The sequence below is a fragment of the Phalacrocorax carbo genome, chromosome 5, assembly GCF_963921805.1.
Source record: "Phalacrocorax carbo chromosome 5, bPhaCar2.1, whole genome shotgun sequence".
In the NCBI taxonomy this organism is placed as follows: domain Eukaryota; kingdom Metazoa; phylum Chordata; class Aves; order Suliformes; family Phalacrocoracidae; genus Phalacrocorax; species Phalacrocorax carbo.
Genome location: NC_087517.1, coordinates 43,298,517 through 43,322,629, shown reverse-complemented (window position 1 = coordinate 43,322,629; position 24,113 = coordinate 43,298,517). Strand labels below are relative to the sequence as shown.

Sequence of the window (24,113 nt, the reverse complement as noted above, 5' to 3'; positions counted from 1 at the left end):
TTCATGTGTTTTAATTTGTGCCTGTTGCCTCTTGTCCCGTCACCTGTGAGTGCAACCCATCGGGCCCCATGGACTTATGTAGGTTTTTTTAAGTGGTCCATAAACCTGGTGGTCCTCCATGAAGCATAAGTCTTCCTTGCTCCAGACTTTTGCTCTGGCCTCAGGGGCCTGGGATTCTAGAAGGAAGGTCTTAGTAGTAAAGAAGGCGTTAAGTGCCATGGCCTTTTCTGTGTCATTTTTCACTAGGTCCCTTCCCCTGTTCAGCAGTGGGCCCATGATTTCCCTAGTCTTCCTCTGTTCTTTCTTGATGCCCTTCACATCCTTTGCCAGATTCAGCTCCAGGTTGGCTTTGGCTTTCTTAACACCATCCATACAAGTTCAGATAGCAACTGCCTGCTCCTCTTGGGTCACCTGTCCTGCCTCCAACCCTTGTACATGACCCATTTATATCTTGAGTTCAGTTAGGAGCTCCTTGCTCATCCATGCAGGTCTTCTGCAGGCTGTGCTTGATTTCTTACTCGTTGGGATGGATCTTTCTTGAGGTTGTAGAATCCTCAGCTGACAGCCAGCTTTCCTGGACCCCTCTGATCTCCAGGGTTATATGCCATGGGACTCTTCCAAGCAGATCCCTGAAGAGGCCACAGTCTGCTCTCCTGAAATCTAGGGCTGTGGTCCTGCTTTTTGCCCTCTTCCCTCCTCTTCGGATCTTCAACTCCACCTTCTCATGGTCATTGCAGCCAATGCTGCCTCTGTGACTTCCACACCCCCAAATAGCCCTTCCTTGTTTGTAAGTGTCAGGTCCAGGAGAGCACCTTCCTTCTTGGCATCTTGATCACCTCTGTCAGGAATTCATCATCAGTGTGCTCAAATCCCCTAGACTGCTTGAGCTCTGCTGTCTTGTCCTTCCACCAGATAACAGGGTGGTTAAAGTCCCCCGCAGAGAGCAGGACTTGTGAAAGTCAGGCTTCTTCTGGGTGTTTAAAGACGACCTCATCTACCTCTACCTTATCAGGAGGTGTACAGCAGTCTACCCACTACAAGAGGCCTCATCTTGGTCTGCCCACTTATCTTGATATTTAAGCTCCTGATTGAGTCCAGATCCATACCAAGGCACAGAGCTCCATGCATTCCTGCTCCTCCCTTTCATAAAGGGCAACTTCCCCATCTCACCTTCCCAGTTTGTCCTTCCTAAAAAGTTTGTATCCCTCCATCACAGCATTCCAGTCACGTGAGCTATTCCACCCGAGGAGGTGAGTGTGGTAAGCCCTTGCAACTGCACACAGAATTCTAATCCTCCTGTTTGGTCACCATGCTGCGTGTGCTGGTGTAGCAGCATTTCAGAGGGGTACCCAAGCATGCCAATTCCCCAGGACAGGCTTGAGACCTTCCCCATCCATGGCTGTTCTGCAGCCACCTCCTTCTTTACATGCCTGTGCTCAAAGGGATGCCACATCAGTTCTTCTTCTGTTGATTGGCATGGCCTTTCTGCTCACACCACCCCAGGCCCTTGGCCTGCCTACCCTGTCCCCAGCTTCCTTAGCTGCTTGTTGAGGAACCACTCCCTCCCACATTGTTTCCAGTTCAAAGCTCTGACTACCAGCTTGTCCAGCCTGCTGGCAGAGGTACTTTTTTCTTGTTTAGTCAGGTGGGTCCCATCTCTTCCAAGAAACTGTTGACTCTCAAAGACGGTTGATGGTCGTAGAAACTGAAACCCTCTTGCCAACAGCAGCCAGTTGTTGATCAGTACAAAAAGATCAGCTTCTGTCACTAAAAGGGATGGGCTGTACCCCCCATCTCTACTGGGAGGCTGCGTAAACGGCAGAGGGTCTTGCCTTAAACTTCTAGGCAAGATAATGCTCTTCTGCATGTTCTGCTCCTTTCAGGAATCAAGATATCTGAAATGCAGTAATCCACAAAGTGCTGGAAAGCCATGGCCCTGCATCCCAGTCCTTGCAACACTCCATTTTTAAAAGCTTTGAGTCCCAGATATTTGAGGACCTCTGCTGTAGCTGTGAGCCACATCTTGCTGTCCTTGCTGTGATACTCGTAGGCAATTAATCCTTTATATTACCTTTGTCTGCCTAAATCTGCTTTGTATAGGGAAAAAGGCTTAGTTTCAGGTTTGAGCCACTGTTCTTCAAAGAGCAAGTTACTTTTAAGTAGTCACTACTGCATGTGGTCAGGAACCATGTTTTGATTTAGCTTTATTAGATTTAAAATCAATATTGCTTTTCATACCAATGACCTAATCCTTATTAAAGCTCTGCCCTGACAACTTTCAAAGTTCAGCAGTTTGTTTATAAGCCTATGAAATGGGTACAGCCTGAGCTCTTTCAAAGAAAGGAAATTGATTTATTTACCTTTGCTAGATTTAAAAACAGTTCACTTTTTTTGTTCCAAATAAAAATTATAAGCAGTCTGAGATGGAGAACTGTGAATTTTATCTCGCCAATGAACTTTCAAAAAGTCTGAGCCTGTGTGAATAATAGTGAAAATTATATTGATCCCTTTGTTTTAGCAGCCACCTTCAGAGAAGTTCACTACCTCTAGTTAGGAAGATCTGGTTAGAATGGTGCTGCTCTTGGAGTTTGCTTCTGTCCAGACGCTGTAAGTTGAGTGTCCTCTGTTTCCTCCTAACTACATAAGAATGCAAGTTTTGGAGGAATTTTTCTAAGATGGCATCTCACTTTACAGCTGAAATTCAGGGGGCGATTCAAGAAGAAGCTGGGCAAACGAAGTAGTAGGAACCCTCTTAGAGGGTACATGTGTCTTTTACTCTTTTTCAGAATTTAATTGCCAAATTAATTGATGGTTATGCTTCTCCTGTGTGGATTTGTCAATGGCATAGCATCCATAGGTGTGCAGGTGCAAGAGGCTCTTATTTCTTGAGAGGGAAATCAAGTGCAAAATGAAGGGGCCATCATTACTACAGGATTTTGTAGTGCTTAATGCCAAGGTTGACCTGACCTTTCCCTTGAGTGGTTGTCTTGGACCTAGTTTATAAGATAAAACCTGTAATTCACAATTGCTCTTTTCATGAAAGCTGGTTCTTTGAGGAGAACAGAGTGAACTTTACCTGTGATGAGTTACATTTTATTTATCGGTTAACCTCTGGGTTGTTTTCAGATTATATCAAAACCTAATGAACCAGCTCGCCAGCATGAAAGCCACCCTGAGGAGACAGAAGAAGAGTTACGGGAGCACCAAGCCCTTTTGGAGGAGCCATACAGCGACAGAGTCACAAGCCAAAAGGAGGCTCCAGGGCTGGCCAACATGGTGCAAGTGAAGCAAGAACCCATCGAGAGTGATGAGGAGGATCTAGAGCCGCAGCAGGAGCTGGAGTCTGGGCAGAGGCAGGCTGAGCAGGAGCTACTCTTCCGTCAGGTGAGCTCACAAAATACCAAGTTTGGGACTTAATTCTTTATAGGAGATTGTTTGGTCTTGGTAGTCACCTTATACTACTCTAAAGGGGAGAAGCTAGTGGGAACCAGCCCTTGAGGATGTGCTGCATAAAGAAACCTGCAGGTAAAATTAGTGCCATCTTTCCCTGTAGTCACCACGTCAACTCAGAAGTCCCAGGGAGGAGAATCTGGATCACCTGCACAAAACGCAGTCAATGCGTTTGCAGCCACTGAACGACTTTCTGTTTGTTTCTTTGGGAAGACAAAGCGTGTCTTACAATTTTTGACCACTAAACACTAGCAGAGGATTTTATGTTTTAAAACAAATTGGCTGCCCCAGAGAAGGGCTAGATAAGGGAAGGAAGGATGAGGTTCATTGCGGGGGGTTCCTTCTTCAGAACCAGAGATCAGAGATCACAGCTGTGCTCACTTTGAGAGGGTAAACACCAACGTAGCATAGCATTATCTTCCCAATTATATGGCAGTCTCTCTGTTGTGGAAGCAGTAATGAAGGTGAGAAGGTTGGCATCAGTGCTCTGCTCATCTTTGCAGCCCTTAGCACTCGGCATCTGACTGTATCTAGAGCCGTGTGTAACTCCCTCACGGGATCTGCAGCCAAGAGCAGATTGCTGTAGCCATGCCAGGGTGTAGCTCTCTGAGTAAATCCACAGCCCTTGGCTAGGGAAAGCAGACTTGTGCCAGGTTTGCAATTACGGTGTCTGTGAATCAGGTGCAAATTGGTTGCTCCCTGTAGTTGTTTGCATCTCGCTGTTCACAACCGTCTTCCTAGCGCTGCGGAGCTGACTCGCCTGTCCCACATAAATGTCTCTGTCTGTTGCTCAGAGAATGCCTTCTTGGTTCCTTATTGAGCAGCATTGTCTTCATAACAGTGCTGCCTTCAAAGATCAATGCCATTGCCAACCATGCTTGTACGAAGTGTTATTTGATTTATACAGTCACATCTGAGCCTCATTGCCTCAGTTAAATAAATAAACAAATTAAATGTAACATGCTGCATGAGGGACCACAGTGATACTGCTCCTGTGAAAGTGCAGCCCCCCTGCCCTAGCCCTGGATACATGGTCACACCTGAGGAGTCTTAAAAATATTATGTCCTCTGCAATTATTTTGCCTCAAAGAGGAGAGGGAATGGAGGAAATAGGAAGGTTGTTAGGTTGTGGTTGGAATATGGAAAGCTGGAACAGCCATCCCTTCTGACCAAGAGCCTGTCTAGCTGATGGAGTGGCTGTGCAGAGAACCAGATCGGTTGAAAATTCCCTCTCTTGCCCGGGGCCCAGTTGAGCTGGACACGTTCCCTGGCCTGGTGCGTCGCACTGTTAAATACACCACTGCAGCATGGAGAGGCACAGGGGAAGGAGGACATGGCCAGACCCAAGGGGTGGATGGTGCTGCCTCTGCTAATGACCTTGCCAGCATACACCGGCTTCAGGACTGTAGTTTGAACACACTGCACTTGCCTGACTTCACTCTAGAAACGTGCATCTTCATTTGCTGAACATGGGTGTATCCGCTTATTTATCAGGGAAAGGAGTCCAAGCCTGCAAACTTTAAAAACTCTTAAAAACATTTTTAGGAAAGACACAGACTTCCAGCAACTGCATGCTTTTTTTCCCTGCAGCAAGCCCTTCTGTTGGAGCAGCAACGTATTCACCAGCTAAGAAACTACCAGGCGTCGCTGGAGGCAGCTGGCATGCCTGTCTCTTTTGGAGGGCATCGGCCTCTGTCTCGTGCACAGTCCTCACCTGCCTCAGCCACCTTCCCGATGTCCGTACAGGAGCCACCCACTAAGCCAAGGTTCACAACAGGTAATGTTTTGGGGCACTGGAAGCTGAAGCAGTGGGGCTGTGGTTACCATTTTGCCTTTCCTTGTGATTTTCTGCCCTATCCCTGCAAAGTCATCTGTTTGGGGTCTGCATCTCATCTGCATTTGGGGACTTCATAACATCCTGTCTTCATCAAGGATAAGATTCCGTCATCTTATGCCCTATTGTCCTGCTTGTTCCTTCCCAAGAGGGACAGACACCCTACAGTCCAGACAAAACAACCTGTAAAAATCAATAGAAGCATAGCACAGTACTTTAATTATGTATCTCCAGGAAAAAAAAAAGACAAGTCATATGCTGTGACAAAGCTGATTTAGATGCAAGACAGAGAGAGGCAATGTTATTGAAAAAGGATAGCATGCCAAATGCAGTATCTGTTGGCTGTATTTTTTGCACCTTCTCCAGTCCCTGAGCAATCTCATGCCATAAGTTATCCTCCCCTGGCTCTGTGCCAGCCTACCCCTCGGTCTGAGACACAATCTCTGCCCAGGAATCTGTACCTGTAGATTAGGAAAAGTGAGGTGGGTTGATTATTTCGAGTTGTCAGGCAGAAACAGGCTGAAGAGTGTTTTCTTACCTGTTGGGCCTTCATCTCAAAGGAAAATTATGAGTGCAATTCTGCATTTGTCTAGGGAAAACCAGAAATGCAAAACAGAGGCATTAATCTCCACACAAAGATTAAAGGTGAAAAATAATTGCTCTTCTTATATTCTGACAACCAGCTTTTTTTCCACCAAAATCCTTTCTGTCTATTCAGTAGCCTTAGTAACAGATGCAAGTTAATTTACGTGCAACTTTTCAAGCCCTGCATTGGGTGATTAGGCAGACTTATTTTGAAGTCCACCTTCTTCCCCAAATGTCAAGCTCTATTTTGTGAATGAACATTTTGCAATGTGATGTGTGCCCTGGGAAAAGGAAGGGGAAAAAATCCAGAACACCCAAATAGGAGCAGCTCATGATTTTGCTTCTCTTTCATGTAACCATTTATTCTTATTTAACCCGCACTTCTTGCATCATTAAAATCAGCACTGTGAATCAGTTTATTTTCAGACACTGATGGCATAGCAATAGCGATATGTTAAATATAACTTTGGTTTTCAGCTGCTAGCTGCAGGGTGGGAAGCATGTGCGATCAGCTCTGTAAAAACCCAAGCGGTATCCCATTTTTGCAAATCAGCCCTTTAAGCCTCTATTTGTTTTTAATATTGAAACCTTTAATTTCAGCAAAACTGCATTTCTAATGCAACCAGTTATAGCAAGATTATTCTAGATTTTGGCTTTTGCTAAGGATACAAAGAAGGGTAGTCCCCTCACTCGTGGCCAAACCAGATGGAACCTGAGCATCTAAGACGTTTAGAACCAAACCTTGGTGCTTTAAAAACAAAAAAGCCTGGCCCTATTTTGAGAAATTATTCATTCCTTCTTTTTCTTCCTTTCTCCTCCTCCAATATTTAAGTTGCCTTGTCAATCATACACAAGACTTTGGACACACAATAACACTTCCTACCAGAGGGTATAAGTTTGACTCAGATATGTGCCTCTAAATTTCATTTAAAATTACAGGAATGCAGATTTTGAGAACTGTGCTGGTTTGAAAAGGTACTGTTAAAATGTTATGATTTATTTTCCTTGGAGGCAAGGTTTAAAAACAAAAAGGAGGCTTAAAATAAGAGGTGGAATTTCACATTGCTTTTATATAGCACCGGACAATCCAGTGTGATGATATGAAAAATGCTAGTGTATTTCAGTTGTCAAATATCATTTTCACAGCATTTATCCACGTTAAGATTCCAAGGGCTTGATTTTTCCATTGCCTTCTATCTCATGCAGTTCTCTACATTTATGCTAGGTGAATGGAGGAGGAAAAATACAATAAAATGCTGTCAAGGGAGGAAGTGTTGGGCATTCACTGGCACTAATAAAGGTGCAAAGCATAAAAGGTGAGACCTTTATACTAGTCCTATAACTAGTCCTCCACCTCACATAAAAGGTGAGGGACTGGTTTAATTAACCATCACTATCTGCTTAGTGGTGGCAGGAAAAAAACAGCCTACTAGTATGGGCAGGCAAGCACAGAAAGGCAAGGCAGGCATTTCAGCTGTTGAGCGTGTGTGTGCGAGTTAGATTGCTAATGCTTTCTTGAAGTTGTCCACAGTGTGTCAGAGAATGTGTTTTTGGAGGTGGATACAAAAGCTTAATCATGAGGACTAAATTATTCTTTGAAAGGTAGGAAATCAACGTCTTGGGTATTTTTTCAAAGCAAGCAGTGCTGAAGTGCATCAGGCTTCTTTTTCGCTAGGAAAATCCATCTGTATGATATGTGACTGCTTTGGAGATTGATCCTAACATGACTATGCATTTTGGATTTCAGAGGAATTAAGATTTGAATTGTTGTGATCATTTTGTGAGAGGGCTGGAAAAAACAAACTTCATTCAGTAGCCCTAATGAAGCCAACCACAATTGCTCGAGACACAAATGTGGCTCTTAAGAGATCAGTTATTGTCCAACAGACAAAGGAATTGTTCATCACCATCATGTTCAAGATAACATGTAGAAAACACTGATGCTCTCTCTGGACAGAGTTAGGACTAGACAACTGGAAATTCTGGGGTTTATGTAAAATTCATTTTCCTGTCTCTATCAGTGACCGGTACCTGAGACTTCAAAGGTGTAGGGAAAGAACAACATAATACACCTCTCAAACATGACATGCGTTACTCCACATGAAAGTGAAAGTAGCCCCCTTCCTGACTTCTTCAAGCAATTGGTTTTATGTCCCAAAGCATGATGCTTAATTTTCCTTCCGACTAGCATATAAAAGACAGATAGTCCTTGAACTTGCCCCCTTGACTTTAATGAATGCTTCTGCATGCACCGTTCTACACACTTGGATAAGACTTCTCAGGTTAGGCCATTCATTTGCATAGCTTCAATTATCTAGTCTCTGATCTCCTGTAAAAATGGTTCCACAAATTATTCTGATGTTCTGCATTAAAGTATTTTTCATTTCTGATGAAGGCATTTATTCTCTCCTGTGCAGAGCAATACAATTATCTGACCTCAAATCATATGTTTGTTCTGCCAAGAAAAGCGAGTTGGTTATGCTTTAGTGCTGACCTTTAAAAATGATTGTTCTCATGTCTTAAAGAGTATTGCTTCCAGTACCACTTAATTAAAATTGTAATGGCCAATGTAGTTTTCATCTTTTAGGCTTAAATTGCAAGGTTTCCTTTGTGTGTGTGTGTCTTCATCTGAGTGCCCCCAACCACAGGAAGGAACTTGGAACAGTTCCCTTCTTTCCAGTGGTTTACTTTTTAGAAAAGAGAGATGTTGAGTGATGTGTGATTACAGTATAGAAGAACTTCATTGAGACACTACTGTTATCATCGAGTCATTGGGAAAGGAGAAACTATAGATCAACCAAATTCTATAAACCCCACTGTAGTCTCCATTAACAAATAGAGACAAGTAGGCGTCCTACCACTCCCTTTTCTAAAAACCTTTTCTTTAACCCCTTTGTCTACCTACATTGAATAGGCTCAGTTGCCAAAACCCATTTTACATGTGCGCGTGTATTTTAAACACGTGTAGCTTCCAGTGCTTGCAGATGCAGATGAGGAGGTGCTGCTTTGTGTGGCTGGGGTTCTCACTCACATTGGTGCAGCTCTCTTAGCTGGCACCAAGTAGGATGAGCTGATAAATAGCCCTGCCTACTTCTGAGCTGACACCAAACTTCCTTCAGAAAACCTGGGAGATACCTGACAGATCTGCTGCACTCTAGGAAGATAAGGGAAGATCAGAAGAATATAAGGCAAAAAGCTGTTTGTTTCTTCATTTGCATTTATCTTTGGTTTGATCTGTCTTGGCTTTAGGGTTATCCAGGTACAAAACAGAGAACAAAACGGAGACTTCTAATTTGGCTAGGCATTGCTTTACCTATGGGCCTAGAGTTGCACCATGATAGTTTTTCAGGAGTTACTATTTAAAGCTGAAAGACTTGGGGAAAGCCCCCTTTAAAAAGACCTTGCAATACAGATTCACACAGCGACTATTTAAATGGTCTTAGACCCTTTCCAACTTTGCAGTGCAGTCAGTGTAATTTCCTGTCCGGCTGTGCCCAGCTCCCAAGTAGCAAAAGATATGTTAGAGCAGCAGTATTAAGCATCATCTGGGAATCCAGGAGGTGAGCAAGAAAAGGCTGCTTAAAAAACACTGCTTGAAAATGCTTGTGGGTTTTTGTTTTGTTTCGTTTTTTCTCCACAAACTTAAGAAGGTGTGGCATGAGCTAGCCTCGGATTTACCTCCAGGTTAGAGTGTCCTTTGCAAATGAGGTGCAAGCTTCTTGTTCATCATGTTCCTATATTTTACTTCTCCCATCTCCATTAGTGAATTCTCTGATGCACTCTCCTGCCTGTGCTCCATGCAGCATGGTTTCCCATTGCCCTTCTCTTTGGCCATTACCTGAAAGCCTCACTTTGCACCATCTTCTAGTCCTTGGTCTGTAAGGTCAGTGCCCTCAGAGGGTGCAGTCCTGGCCCTGCTGATGCCAACAGCAGAGTGCCCGCAGACTGAAGGAAGCCCGGGTTGCACCCAGACAGGTCCAGAGCTATTCAATGAATGACATGCTGCTTGTACTTCTTTTTATTTAAATTCTAGCCTAGTTATTGACTGTGAATATATATATGTTGGATAGATATGCATGCAGCTTTTGGCTGTAAATCTATAAAGCCTGGGTTGTAGTCCCTGTAGGTATGTCTGGAAATCAGAGAAGGCAGAAACACTTTCCTTTCTTTAATATGAATGATTTAGCCAAACCTGGTGCAGTCCCATATGGTCTAGGAGGACATCTATGTGAGGTTCTTTTAGGTAACAAATACTTTGTCTAAATGCATGATGTCCCCTGAAGGTGAGTTTACTTCAAAAATAAATTAACCTGAGGCAAGGTTACTGCAGCCCTTGCGCTAGTTTAAATGAACTCAGACTGGGGAGTTCTCATGGACCGCCAGCCTTGCCGTTGGGCTACATCTTCTTCTTGCGTGACATTTATGGTTCCTGCCTTTGCCCAGCAGCTCCTAATGAAGTTTGATGCTGTGAATCCAACATGGGAGACCTCTACAGAGCTTTGCAGCACAATCTTATTTAACTGAACTTTGGCTAACCCAAAGGCAGTTGATTAACCAGTGCTCTGTTCTGTTCCTAGAACTGAATGCGGTTTGGGTTCTGTTGTTTTGGTTTTTTTTTTCCCTTTGCACTCACCCTACAGCAAAGTGAGGAACTGCCAGATGCTAGGCACCTCCCCTAAGGCTGAATACCTGAAAAAGTCAGTGCTAGGGTTCGGTCAGAGGGGAAAGCCAAATTTTTCAGTGGCAGAACATGCCTATGCTAAGTCAAAAGGTGTGATTGCAGCTTGAGCCAAGCTTGGGTACATGCAGCAGCACGCCACTCAGCTCCAGGCTACATATCCATGTATGTTCTCGGAGTCTGGTTTCTTACAAGCCCCTTTGAACTGTGTGCAGTTGCAGACTGTGCTGTTTATCGCTGCTTGAACTAGGTACGTGAAATCTCCTTGAGCTGTGGTCGTGCTGCCTGCTGCAGCCATAGGTGTGCTCTTCTGGGAGTTCGGAGGAGTGATATCGGTGCAGTTGAGACCCTTTAACGTCAGGATCTGGGAATAGCTCCTGCCTTCGCTGCTAACTCAAAGGCTTTGGATTCTCATCAAAACTTCTGATTTGCAAGTTTGTACTGTGCTTTCAGACAGATATTTTTTGCAAGAAACCTTACTCCTTAGGGGAAAAAAGAATCCAACCTCTTTTGTTCTGTTTTCTGGCTGAAGGGAACGGTAGATTTAAACATTTGCATATGTCTCTTGCTTAAGTGAAAAAAGGTCTTTTGTCCCCAGGACTGCATAGCTGTGGAGGACCTGCTGTTTTCCTCCAGTGGAACATTGGCTACGAAATCATAACTCCCCTTCCAAAAACGTACCCGGGCAACTCTGGAGCATGAATCAAAGTCTCCTACGCTGTTGTCATGCCATAAATACTTGGTAATGCAAGGGGATTTAGCCGCCTGACTCCCACATTCAAATGAAACAGCACTGCTAAATACCTGCATATTGTGCTGAATAATTATGCCCAAGCGTGTGCTAATAGCCTTAATTAGCATGTTGTCAAATAATGTTGATGCAAAAGACCTCAGCACAAACTATTTTATGAAAAATAGTGCCTGCTAACCACTTACTCCTCCTTGATTTTAATCCCAAGCCCTTGAGTAATTTTAGCAACAATTATAAAAGTACCTAGCGGAAAAGCTAGGTCAGTCCCCTCCTAGATCATGTTCCTCTGCTGGCACCTCTGTGCTCATACGGATGCTCTCAGTTGTCACCTCCTTCTGTCACTGTCACAACTTCAGCCTCCAGAGATGTTGGTGACTGATTTATTTTCCATATCCATTGAGGATTTCTTGAGGAAGGGGTTGTTGCAGGTTTGGTGCTGTCTCAAAAACAGCATCTTGGATTTTCATTTCTTAGAGCTCTGTGGCTCTGGATGAAACACACACTGCCTTTGTCTCAAAGTGTTTGGTTGAATATAAAGTGCTATAGTAAAACAAGAAAGAGGTTTTCTTCCATGTATCTGGCAAAATTATGTTATTTTTTTAACTGAGAGCAATTGTCTAACCTCTGCTGCAGGCCTTGTATATGACACCTTGATGCTGAAACACCAGTGTACCTGTGGAAACACAAACAGCCATCCAGAGCATGCGGGGAGGATCCAGAGCATCTGGTCCCGGCTCCAGGAGACTGGTCTCCGTGGCAAGTGTGAGGTAATAAAACTACCAGTGAAGGGGAAGATGAGGTGGTGGGCCTGGGAGAAGGGGAGAATTTGGATTTGTCTGGCTAATTTGACTGCTGGAGTATGAGCATATTTGGGGGGCTGATTTCACGTTTGGATGATAGCGTATGTACCGAACCTGCAGCTCAGGCTGTTGATTGCTACCTGGATGTGCAAACTTTATAGTGCATTCTGGCTTGAGATTTTTATAGCTCCAGCTGTTGGCAATGTTTGGCCATATGTGGCCTAAATTTAATCCATTCCTAGATGACTGCTTATGCATGTGTGTGTGTGTGTCTGTCAGGAGTGCTTTTCTAGCAATCTGATTTCATTGCATTGTGATGACTGTTAGAAATGTCAAGAAATGTTGTAGAATGCTCTTGCCCAATGTTGCAGTGAAGCTGCTCTGTAATTTTTTGTCCTATTCCCTGTAATCTGGAAGTCCCTACCAAGCGCTGGATTTTGAAGCAGCCAAAGATAAGAGCAATATATGAAGTAACAGTGTCAATTGTTATCACTCCACTCCAGTCATAACTGGAGTTGCTGTTGAGCAACAAGTTTGTATTTATGTGGTTTAATAACTTTTTTAATACACTCTGATAAGTAATGCTCAACCTATATTGAGGATACTGTAAAAAGAGCGAGGGTAGGAGGCTATAACTAAGCACTATTCCATCTTAAAAAGTTAAATTAATTGCATTGGACATACGTGTTTTAAGAGCAAGGCAAGCTAAGTTAAAAGCTTAGATACTGAAATAAAGAGACTAATGATTAATAATGGAGATTAATAATTAGTTCTCATAACTAATAGCAGTGATGATAAATTAATGGTAGTGTGTGTTCATTAGTTCTCTGAGGATCTGAGGGAACTGAATCACACAGTGTATATGAGTTATGTCAGCTTCTGGCTAGGAAGCATTTTCTGAGCAATCAGAAAACACATCCACGTGGTGGCAGCATTGCCGTTGGCTAAAGTTCCCTGTCGTACCCTTATTTATCCCTAAAGAGAGCAAGGAAGAGCTTCAAACCTGTTTCTGTCTACAGAGACCCATTTAATTTAATTGTGGGTTTATTATTTGGGACAAAAAAAAAAAAAGTACCCCACTGCTGTCTAGCTCCTCTGTGTAGAAGCAGGAGTTAAATCGTGCAGTGCTAATTCCCTTGCCTCCTAGATTTGTGTTACAGATGTTCTGTAGTGTGTGAAGTTCTTTATTGTATGATGCCACGTTATTTTCCTTCATTTGGTATTTTCGGTTTCTCTCACGATTGGAGTTGTTCTTGGTATTTACCTGATTTCCACCTGTGTTTCCCTTCTGACCACTGGTGACATTCAGCCTCATCTCGACTCTTCCTTTTTTTCAGAGAAAAGTAAATAGGTGATGTTAGCTTTCTGCCTTAATTCCAGTGTTTTCTTCTCTGATGGCTTTCTTCAAGGTCTGGCCTGCCATTTCAGGATAACTGGCTGCTTTAATTGCACTGGCTTCTCTCTCTAGTTAGCTTTCCTTTATCCCCACCATCTCTTACTCCTGCCCAGACCTGTGTTAAAGTTTCCTTCCTTCCTTGCCTTATCTTTCTCATGGGCTTGATGGGCACAACCTTTCCCTGTTTCCCCATCTCTTTCCTACTTCCACACTTCACTCTTCTCTTCTTGATAGAACTTTTTCTGGAGCCACTCATTCATGTTCTGCTGTCCTCGACCGACGTAAGTCTCTTCCACATTGCAAAGCCATTTGGTCACTTCCCTGCCCTTCAAAGTCTTCTGAAGCTCCTCAGCTGGAACCTGTCTATCAGTGAGCAGAGTGGAGAGCCATATAGGATTCTCCTTCAGTGAAGATTACCTCCACATCAGGTGCACTTGTATGGCAAGGGGACAGCTTTTTAGACACGAGTGATCTCTGCTGCTAGGTTGGAGCATGGGCATGAGCTGTTGGCATCGCCTGGGATGCTGGACTTGTCTCCTTATCACAAGGACAGGAATGCTGTAGACTTAGCATGCAGAAAGCTTCATTCTGTGGGACATAATCCATTACATGATCAATTTAAAAGGAATTTTGAAGTCTGGCCTAATAATGATGATTACTTTTAATAATTATATTACTTTTTCAATCCCTGTTGCCTATGCCAAAGCTCCATGCGTGAGCTGTTTCCTCTATCCCCACCCACAGTAGCGTACGTGTGATGTGCGAACTTTAATGGAGCTCTTGATATGAAGATGGTGACACTTACCACCAATGCAACCTGCTATGTATCTGCAATTTTTTTATGGATTATAACTGCTCCATCTGCATAACAGCCCTACAAGCACTCGGAAAGAGGTGAATATTTTCAGAATTAGGAGTAGGTTTGCAGCAAGTCAGCAGCAACACCTGGATTATAATGCTCAGAAAGATGCCAAGTTGTACTCTTAATTTTTTTTGCTGAGCTCCTGTTTTATTCTATATTATTTTTTTTTAGCTGGTCTTGCTGATGGACACATCTGTGCATGCTCATTTTTGTCTTCACTGATGCGGGTATGTTGTCCTGTGCCTCAGATGTTATGAACCAGTTAAGTGAACCCAAGGGCCTGATGTGAAAATTGTTTGTGATTATGTAGTTTAATCCATTTCTTACAACATATATTTGTAAAAGGACAGTTTGAACTTTGACATTTCCTTGTCCTCGCATTTCCCCTTCCTTAGTAGCCCTTTGCTGTGGTCCAGGAGTGGGTATAGTTTGATTCTGTTGGTTGCAAGTAGTTGCTTGACACAGATTAAAACCACAGCGCCCCGCATAGTAAATAATCCTGTACACACTGTGTGGGATCAAACAAGACTCCGCTGGATCCCTCTCCTCTTCCAGGAGGAGTTTAACAGCTCTCGTTCCCCCCACAACTGCACCCTGAAAATAAATCCCAGCTCTGCTTTCTCATGCAAGGTCAAACAATTCTCAGTGTCTGTCTTCTGAAAATGTTCTTTTGGTGTTTCTGTTGCATGCATGCCCCAAGCCAGAAAAGGGCTCACAGATAAATATTTTTGTCATGCATGCAAACAAATGCTTGCTTTGAAATTTCAGAAAAGAACTAAGTGAAAACCTATTTTCATCAGGCAGCTGAGAGGGTCCTAGACAACCTGCCAAGTGCTGAGCTCCTACCATTTCTCTCAGAGGCAATAGAAGTGATCCAGAAGGGGCATGAATATTTTTAGAACAGAAAAAAACCACATTGCTGCCCCACCTCTCATTTTTCAGCAGTGAAACAGATACGTATATGCTAAAGTTGTCCAAAAGCAGTTTTATGTCCAGCTGAGGGGAAAATGTGCACCAGATTTGTGGTGTGATAGGTAAGAGTCTGGCAGAGTCGCACAAGTTTAAAGATGACCCTTTGGAGTGAAAGCAGTTGTCCAAACTTAACGACAGCTGCGGTTTAGAGTATTGCTTGTTTAATTAAGTTAGCTTTATAAAATATGGCAATTACTCTGGTGTACATTCAGAATTTAAAAGCAACAATTATACTAATTGAGGCAATCTCAATAAAAGACTCTGCCCCCCAGATGAAAACCTGCAATCACAGTATAGTGTAATCCTCCCAGCCTTCATCAAGAGTGTGAGGAAATCGATAGGTTTTGCTGTGTGTCTCGGAGGTAATCAAATCCCTGGGCTGCTCAACCAGGATGGGGAAGAATGAGTTCCTCAACTAGGGTCCGTCTCCAGGCACATCTTGGCAGCAATCCTGCGTTGTTTGAAGCATGAGGACTGTTAGCTGAAGGTTAATTGCAGCTGCAGAGGACTGACATGAAAAACCAGACCCAGGGCTGGGCTGTCTGTAAGAGCAGAACCGTGTCTGCAGTGTTCCTGGCACAGCATGAGGCAGGTGGCCAGCTGGAGTGCAGGATGGGTCAGGCAGTGAAGCCACGGGAGGGCCACTCCATGCCCAGGATTTCCCGTCACAAAGCACCGCAGGCATGTGGAGGTAGTGGCAGTGATGCCTGGGAAGGCATGGAGGGAAGCTTTGTAGCTGTTTTCATGGCTTTTGGGGCCTTTTTTGAGGCTGTAGTTGGGACAAGATCTGGCTTGCAGTTGTTCAAGATTCATACCCTCTCCTGTTGAAACATCATGGGGTGAAAGGGTGAATAAAATGCAAACTAACAGACTAGTGAGGTTTATCTTTGTTCAAAGTGGGAAGGAAAAGCTGGCTCCAAGGAAATGGATGAACAGTGCAGAAGGACGTGTATAAAGCAGTGGGAGAGGAGAGATGGTGTGGCGGTACGAAGGTGAGGTTTTGTGCAGAAAGGAACACGAAGGAAACAGGGTCAAGGGCCAACTAGTTCATTGGGGTTAAGAAGTCAACGCCTGAGCTGGAAAGCTGGGGTTTAGCAGCCAGGAAGAAGGTTAGGCAAGGGGCGAGGGAAGGTAATATGGAGTAAGCAAGCTCTGTAGGCAATGCAAAGCCTCAAAGATGAGAGTATCAGGACTTAAGAGCTCTTAGGAAGCAAGGAACTGCTCAAATTAGGAGTGTGGATGGCAGGCTGAGCCGTAGACTGAGATACAAGTCATGATGGGTCTGGAAAGAGGAGTGAGGAGTGTGTTTTGTTCTCCAACTTTATTTTGGGGGGATTTAATTCATTTTCTCAGTGTCTTTGTGTTAGAGCCAAGGTCAAAGCTTGTGGTGTGTGAGCTGGGAGACGAGAAAGGTGCAAAAGCATCTCAAGAATAATCCCTTCTAACCAGGCAATGCTTGCTGTGATGTTCATGATATAGATTTGTTTCAGTAAGTAGTAGCTTTTTCCTTGAACGTGTTTTACTTGCAACACAGAAGGAAGTTCTCCGTCTGCTTGTAGTTTCCATTCGGTTATGGGTGTCACGTGAAGGAGCTTGAATGCGTTGGTAATGCCACCTACTTTAAGCAGGAGCAGCCCTTCCCTGTCCTGCGGAGCCGAAGCTGTTCGCATTCATGGAGGAGCTGGCGCGTATTGCAACGGGCTGCCATTCTCCTGGTGTCTTCACATAATGCCAAGAAAAACAAAATGCTATTTCTGTACATCCCCTAAACGTAGCAGCTGAAAATGGGTCAGTACGGTTTGTTCAAAGGAAAAGAGTTGGCATATGGGTTAGAGGGAAACTGTAAAAGCATGCAAGGGGGGACTGAGGCAGGCTTACCATGAACAAAAAAGGAAGACAGTATAAAAGTTCAAGGGGGATTTACCAGATATTTCCATCCCTTCTGGGTCTAGCATTTTTGTGATTATTGCCTCTTTAATGGGATGCTGTATTTTTGCCTCATCATTAACCTCAGGAAACCTAGGTGGTGGAGCAGAGCACGGAGAAAATTAAAGAGGAACTGGAGAGCAGAGAAGCCAAAATTAGGAGAGGCAGAGTGCACAAGCACTCCTGGCGTGCTTTGATTTCTGCTGCTTTATTCCTCAAATGGTTTTACAAAGTGATTTCCTGTCTACTTTGCAACACGTGATGGAAGCTTATGCTGAAGTTTTGAGACCAAAATGTCATTCGAGTTCTTTCGTGGACTGTGCTTCAGAGGTCCTGGAGTCCCTGTGCCCCTGGCGTGCTGCACCTGGGGATGCTCTGGCTGGGCTAGGCTGCAGCCTGAGATGGAGGCATGGTATGAAAGCAGGCACTGCTTGGAAGGAAGTGCCAATGTCTTTGAAGCATCTTGTCCCTAGCACTTTCCTGCAAAGTAAGCGGCACACAGCAGTGCTTTCTGAGTGGCAGCAGCTCTCAGGAGTGAGTGGCGCAGTTTGACCTCTTCAGAACAAAACTTGTTCTGAAAAGTCTATTGTCTGAAAAGTCCATTTGGAAGTCTGTTCTTATTAGGAGTGTGATTTCTTTTTTCATCCGTCTTTTCCTTTAAGATATCCTTTTTTGTTGTTGTTGTTCTCATTAGAAACTCTGCTTCTCCAGGAACATGGAAGTCTTAAAAAGGCAACTGGCTTCAACAAAGCCAGGGTGAAGGCTGAGCAGGAGGTGCATGCATTCCTGCATGGGCTGCGCAGCGGGATGTTCGTTGCTGAGGCTCACGTCTTTGGTGACCCTGGGACCTCTATAAGAGGCTTACAGAACTTTACAGTATTTTGCTGTTAACTATTTATATTTTAGTATTACTATTGCAGTAATTTAGTTAAATTAGTAAAATATTTAGTATTACTATTACTAAACAAACCCCCAAAATGACAATTCCTTTTAAAGTATTTTAGCCTAAATCATGACAAAAAAATTGTGAAGTAATTCTAAGCCATATAAAATACTACTTGTTTTGTTTTGGAGGGGAGTGCACACATGTTTCTGAAGCAAAGTAATCCTTATTTCTAAATAACTCTTTCCACTCTCTCATGGCCACCCAACCTCAGCACTTTCTTGACTCACTGCATATTTCCCCTGCCAACATTTTGGAGGCAGTCTCAAGCTCCCAGTTAAAAAGATGCAGTGTTTTTTTCCACTGCTGGGAGCTGTTTGCCTTCTCTGGTATATCTGATATGCCTGTGGCACCATCTGCCTGCTGGGGAGCATTCACTCCTGTGCAAGAGGCCACGGCATGGTCCTTGTATGCCCAAAATTTAGCATCTCCAAGTAGGACTTTGTACTTACAAAAATATTTTCTGTTGCAAATGGGTGATGGCAACAATAGATAAGCTCCAAAGGTAGCTGGACACCTGTGACAAAAAACGGGTAAAGATCCCGAGTTTGTAAAATGTGAAGTTGGGACCTGCTGAAATCAGTGAAAGGTTTGCCATGATCTGCAGTGAAGCCAGGTTTTTGACTTCTGTGTGCACCTGCCCTTCTGGGTTTCAGCTGGCAACAAAAGTAGGGGTGAGCATATTTGGTACAGTACTTCCAGCTCAACGTCCATCGTCATATAAGAAAACAATTTCCAACCATATAATCTTATGAGATTTCTGAGATTAATTTTAAGCAGAAAGTTTGTAACTGACTCTTAATTACTCGAAGGTTCAGTCCGGAAAGCAGTGGCTTTTGAGAATTTTTTTAGGTTAGCTTAATAGTCATGGAGGGGGTGTGTCTGGGGTTTTTAGGGGAGATGGCTTATAACTGAAATCTTGAATATTCAGTAGTCAAGCAATACCTGTCTAAGTTAGCAAATGCTCAGCAGTAACATTTTTAAAACACAAAAAAAATCTAAAGATAATTTTATATGTCAACCTAATATTTTGAATAACAGATTAAACCAAAATCTGTCGTACAATGCATTTTTTCACATAAGAACCCCTTTAAGCTTTTGCTCACTGTCTTTATGGTTTGCTAAGGAAAAAGAAAAGCTCTTTAATGAGAGTTAAGCAGTTAATCAGTGATTTCATCACTCATTTTCTTTCCTCTTTTAGTGCATTCGTGGAAGAAAAGCAACTCTAGAAGAGCTGCAGACAGTTCACTCGGAAGCCCATACGCTGCTGTACGGCACAAACCCTCTGAACAGACAGAAACTGGACAGCAAGAAACTTCTAGGTATTGTTTCCTCGGGGGTGGGGGGGTGGGTGTCCCCTTTCTGACCTTCAGCACTTCCACTACTGTCCTCAGCCCTGACCCTGTCAAACACTTAGCCGTAGCAGTATGAAAGGTGGGACTTGGGGCTCCGTCCATGCTCAGCTCTAGGCCCAAGAGGATTCTTCCCACCTCAGTTCAATATCCACTTGAGAAAGGTACAAGATATATTTCCCTTTCTTCAGGTAGTTCCCCAAACCCTAGGTAGCTGTAACTTCCTTTCTTTGATGTCTTCAAAACCTAAGAGGACCCTCTCTGAGGAGGAAGGATACTTCAGAGTCTATTTTATCCTTGGACACTCTTCTCTGCATGTTAGAAAGCTATCCATTGCTAGGTAGGAACTGGAACACCCTGTTATGGACCTGGATCTGCAGCACCAACCAGCTGCATAGACATCAGCAAATAGCTGTCAGTTTTGTATGGATAATCTGCAAGAAAGATGCGGGGGCCTCTTAAATAGTCTTACATTTGTTTAATTTGGAGTAAGATTGTTTATACCTTTCACTGGAGACAGGATCTTCCTGAAATAAGCCTGCATCTGCCATATAATACAGACATTTTCCCTGCAAAAAAATTAGTGGGTGGTTGTTAACCAACCCACCCCTCCCCCCAGCAACTGAATCACACTGATTTTAGCACCTTACCTCTGTGGAGGGACAACCACCTCCCTTTACTTTGTGCCTTTTTGCAGCAGTGATAGGCTGGAGGTGAAGTTTGGGAAGTTCTCACATAGGGATCAATAAAAGGACAGTTCTGGAACCTAGAAGTTGAGAAAGTTTATTTTGGGATTAGCTTGACTTTGGATGATATAAAAAGAGGATTAACTTGATGGCCTGCATGATGTAGTAGTCACAGCAAAAGAGCTGGAAAGATGTTGCAACATATTCAGTATGTACATTAGATCCCCAAAGAGGAAAGCTATTAGCCAGTTGTTTAAACATGCAATTAGCACTGTATTTATAGCTAACTTACCACCTCTTTAAAACCCAGAGAAATGAAAAGTAGACACCTCTGGCTGAATGATAGCACAATTAGTATGTACAGTTTAAAGAATTTATGATGTCATATCCTTGGAAGTGTAAAACTCTCGCCTTGCGTGAAGCATATCCACCAGTCCAAAGAAACAGCTTGTAAATCTTTCCTGGTAGGTCTGAGAAGGCTCCTTGTTTCCAGTTGCACCACCTTCATGCTGACTGATTTCTCTGCAAACTCTTGACCCGTAGTGCTGAAGGTGTGTAAAGACGTGGCCTGATGTTGTGCTGCAGTGGGATCCAGGCGGTCCTTCGGCATCTGATCCATTGGCTTCACCAGCCTGGACCAGGCAGGGCTAGCACCCTGCCTCTGGCAGTGGTCATCATCTGTGTGGGGGGCTGAACAGGCAGTGAGTCACCCTAACCCCTCTCCTTTAGGAGATACCCATTGCAAGATATATTTTTAGGGTGGGCTGTGATAACACTGCGTGCTGCCTGCTCATTCAAATGTCAGATGCTTTTGAGATAGTTTTCTGTTCCCTCTTTGATTCTTGGCACAATCTGTAACAATAGTTCCACAGATACATTTGGAGATACAGTTTATTTGGTTAGTATTGGATTTGGGGGTACCCAGGTTTTGCTGAACAATTCCTGATGTTTTGTCTAGAGAACCTGAGGGAGGAGAAACTCTTGCTCAGCCTGTGAGTACTTCCATAGTTTTGCTTTGTCTCCCCATGTCTTTTCTGTAGCCATGAATTTTATTCCTCTAGTGAAGAGAAACAATTCTAATATCTGCAGGCATTTCAGTACAGAAGGTTACCTATTTGGGTGTAATTTGCAAAGATGACCAAGTTCTCAAGGAGCAATACGACAAATCAGTACTAAGACTAACCTGATAGTGGATGTTAGACTGGAGCTTGGTTGGGGCTACACCTGGGGCTCTGGCCATCCCCCAAAACACTACCAAACATCTCTTTTTTAACTTTCTGAGGCTGCAGCTGTAGGTGGGAGGTCAGGTCCCCAGGGTCTCCAGTGGGAAGGGCTTTCCAGTAGCTCTTAGCTGAGCTCAGACTCTGGTTCCTAAACCCACTTGGCACCATTTTAGCCTGGAGCTACTAGCAGTGGAACTCTCTGCCAGCTTGCATGACCACCTTTGCCCAGACAGCAGAGGACTGCCTGTTCCCACTGCCCAGCTGTCCTCCCATTGCATGTGGAGCTGTGCCTGGGCCACAGCTGGCACTGACACTTGTGCCAAGCACTAAGCTTGGCCAAGCTTCACCATTCAGCATGGCTGCCAGTCATCCCACCAGGCAGGAGGAAGTAAGTTGATGACTCAACAGCCATGAGTCCAGAGGCACACCACGGCAAGCCAAAATGACAAGAAGAGTGAGCCTGGCTGGGATGTCTGCATAACACCAAGGGAGAAGTTCTCCTTTGGTAGCAGGGCAGGAAGGGCAATGCTCACCCTAAAACCCATTTAACTTGATGGCTTCTACAGTGCTGGACCTAATCAAGGGTAAAAGCCACTGATGCATTGGGAAAACCTCCCTGAAAAAGCTGGGTGTGCACATTTGTGTATAGAGGTGAGTAAGCCTCTAAGGACCCCCTTCTTCATCCATCCTCTCCTGTTGAAAAGGCTTTTAAAATCTACAAAACAGCTTTGTGGGGTTCTTTTAAATATGTTAGAGGGTAAATGTGCAGCAGGTTTGAAGTCTGAGACCAAAGCTTCCGTGTGAGGCTCACATATGCAAATGTGAGTTAGTTAGAGATAAATGTTTTGACATGTGTACAACTGCAATGGGGTGGCTGACTCTGTGTAAACTCTTTGCCTTTGATATGTCTATAAGGAAGAAAAAGCATGAGACACCTCAGCCTAAAAGGAAGAGCTGGTAAAGCTGGGGGATGAAAACATGAGATGTTTCTTTTTAAGCTTCTGCAAATGATAAGGGGGATGTCCCTTCATCTGTCAGTTCTTTAGGAGAAAGCGGGAAGAGGCTAAATAGTTCAGGTCTTTCAGAACTGTAAGCAGGCGTCATTGTGGCTTTGCTGGTTACTTTTACTTCTGCAATTGTCCTGTAGCTCGTTACTTCTTAGCCTTACTACTTTCTCAAAGGGTGCCCTTCTTTACACACATAGAAGAGACTTGCAACAGAAGCCCACCCCTGATGTTGAAATTACTTTCCCCAGAGGACCCTGAGCATCACAGAGGTCTGCTTTGCTCTTTTTTATCAGGCAGGTTTGAAGGTGGTGGCCTGCAAGGCAGGTTGCACAACTCTACCCCTGGAAGTGTTACTAAAGCCCTTAAAAGTCTGAGGGTGAAAAATATGAATCTATTTCTTGTTTGACAGTGTAAAGCTTTGGAACCTGTTGAAGAAGTTTAAACGTAGGCAAATAAGGCTGTTTTTAATTTGCAGAAGGCAATCATAAATTGTTGTCAAGAAGATAAATATCAAAATAATGGGTGCATTAGCAGTGAAAGATGTGACAGGAGGTCCAAGGCAGGATGATCTAAGAACTTCCATGTGGAGCTAATCAAAGAGTGAATCTGGCTGTGCACTCAGATTAATAATACAGATGCATTAACTCCGCTTTCAGTCACGGGGTAGCGTATATGTCTACAATGCATTTGACACCATCGTGGTCCTCAGCAACGTCTCTCTGCTGTCATGGCTAGTTCACGCTCTACAAAGCTGGTAGTTAGCATTTAAAGGAATTTATTCTTTCAGTATAGACATGATCAGAGCAAAAACTTGGTTTGGTGGGGGAAAAAGAACTCAACCCAGTTTATTTCACCGTTAGCTTTCATTAACTTGAAATAGATCTCAAGCAAATGAATCTCAGGCAACATACTCCAGATCTTTTGCAGTGCCTGCATGCACAGATTTCCTTCTCCCTGTTTGCCTGTGGTGCGCAGACACGTGTAAAAGTCATGCACACAGGGCGGTGACGGATATGAGATGGCGTGTTCTTTTTTCACTATATGGTTTATAAACCTGCAGAATTTTAATTGGAGGAGAATTTACTCATATGCAAGCCTGGAAAGTGATGTTAGAATTCTTATAGATGCAAAATCAGCCCTACAGATGGTTTTCTCCATTTTTCTCAAATTCTTAATGTTGGGTTTGCCCTTTCAGTCAAAACACATGTTCTGTTTGCTCACCGCCAGTTTATTTTTTTGTCTTTGTCTTTTATGAAGCTCATGCACTTCAAAGTCTCCTAGTAACTGAGCAGATGACTGATAATTGGGGTGCTTTTATGATTTCCTATCCTCCTTCAGTTGAAAGGGGTTAAAACATTCATCTGAGAAGACACGCTGAGCAGTTGTTGGTAACGTCTCAATCATTTATAGTCAGCATTACTGCTTGAAATGCAGGACAGCACACAAACCTTGCATAAAAAAAAGTGATTTGTAGAAGGCTTGTATATTGGAAGGGCTTTTGAACAAGACTAAGTGTCTATATTGTGTATGTATGTGTTTTAATGTAACAGGGTTGGCTGTGTGTTTTCTGAAAATTGCAAGAAAACTCTGGTCTGTTACTGTGTTCAGAAAGTTTGCAGCATTGCCATAAAATTGGACCAAAATCTGG

General features: G+C 43.7%; 1 protein-coding gene across 8 annotated transcripts in view; it reads left to right on the top strand.

Moving 5' to 3' along the window:
* The window catches only part of HDAC4 (histone deacetylase 4), a 266,018-nt gene that overhangs the window by 201,987 nt on the left and 39,918 nt on the right, over positions 1-24,113 (top strand). For all 8 annotated transcript variants that reach the window (XM_064452203.1, XM_064452202.1, XM_064452205.1 and 5 more), the window contains 4 exons: positions 3,127-3,384; positions 5,041-5,227; positions 11,932-12,065; positions 19,399-19,519. In XM_064452203.1, coding sequence (XP_064308273.1) covers positions 3,127-3,384; positions 5,041-5,227; positions 11,932-12,065; positions 19,399-19,519 — 700 coding nt within the window. The remainder of the gene's footprint in view (positions 1-3,126; positions 3,385-5,040; positions 5,228-11,931; positions 12,066-19,398; positions 19,520-24,113) is intronic.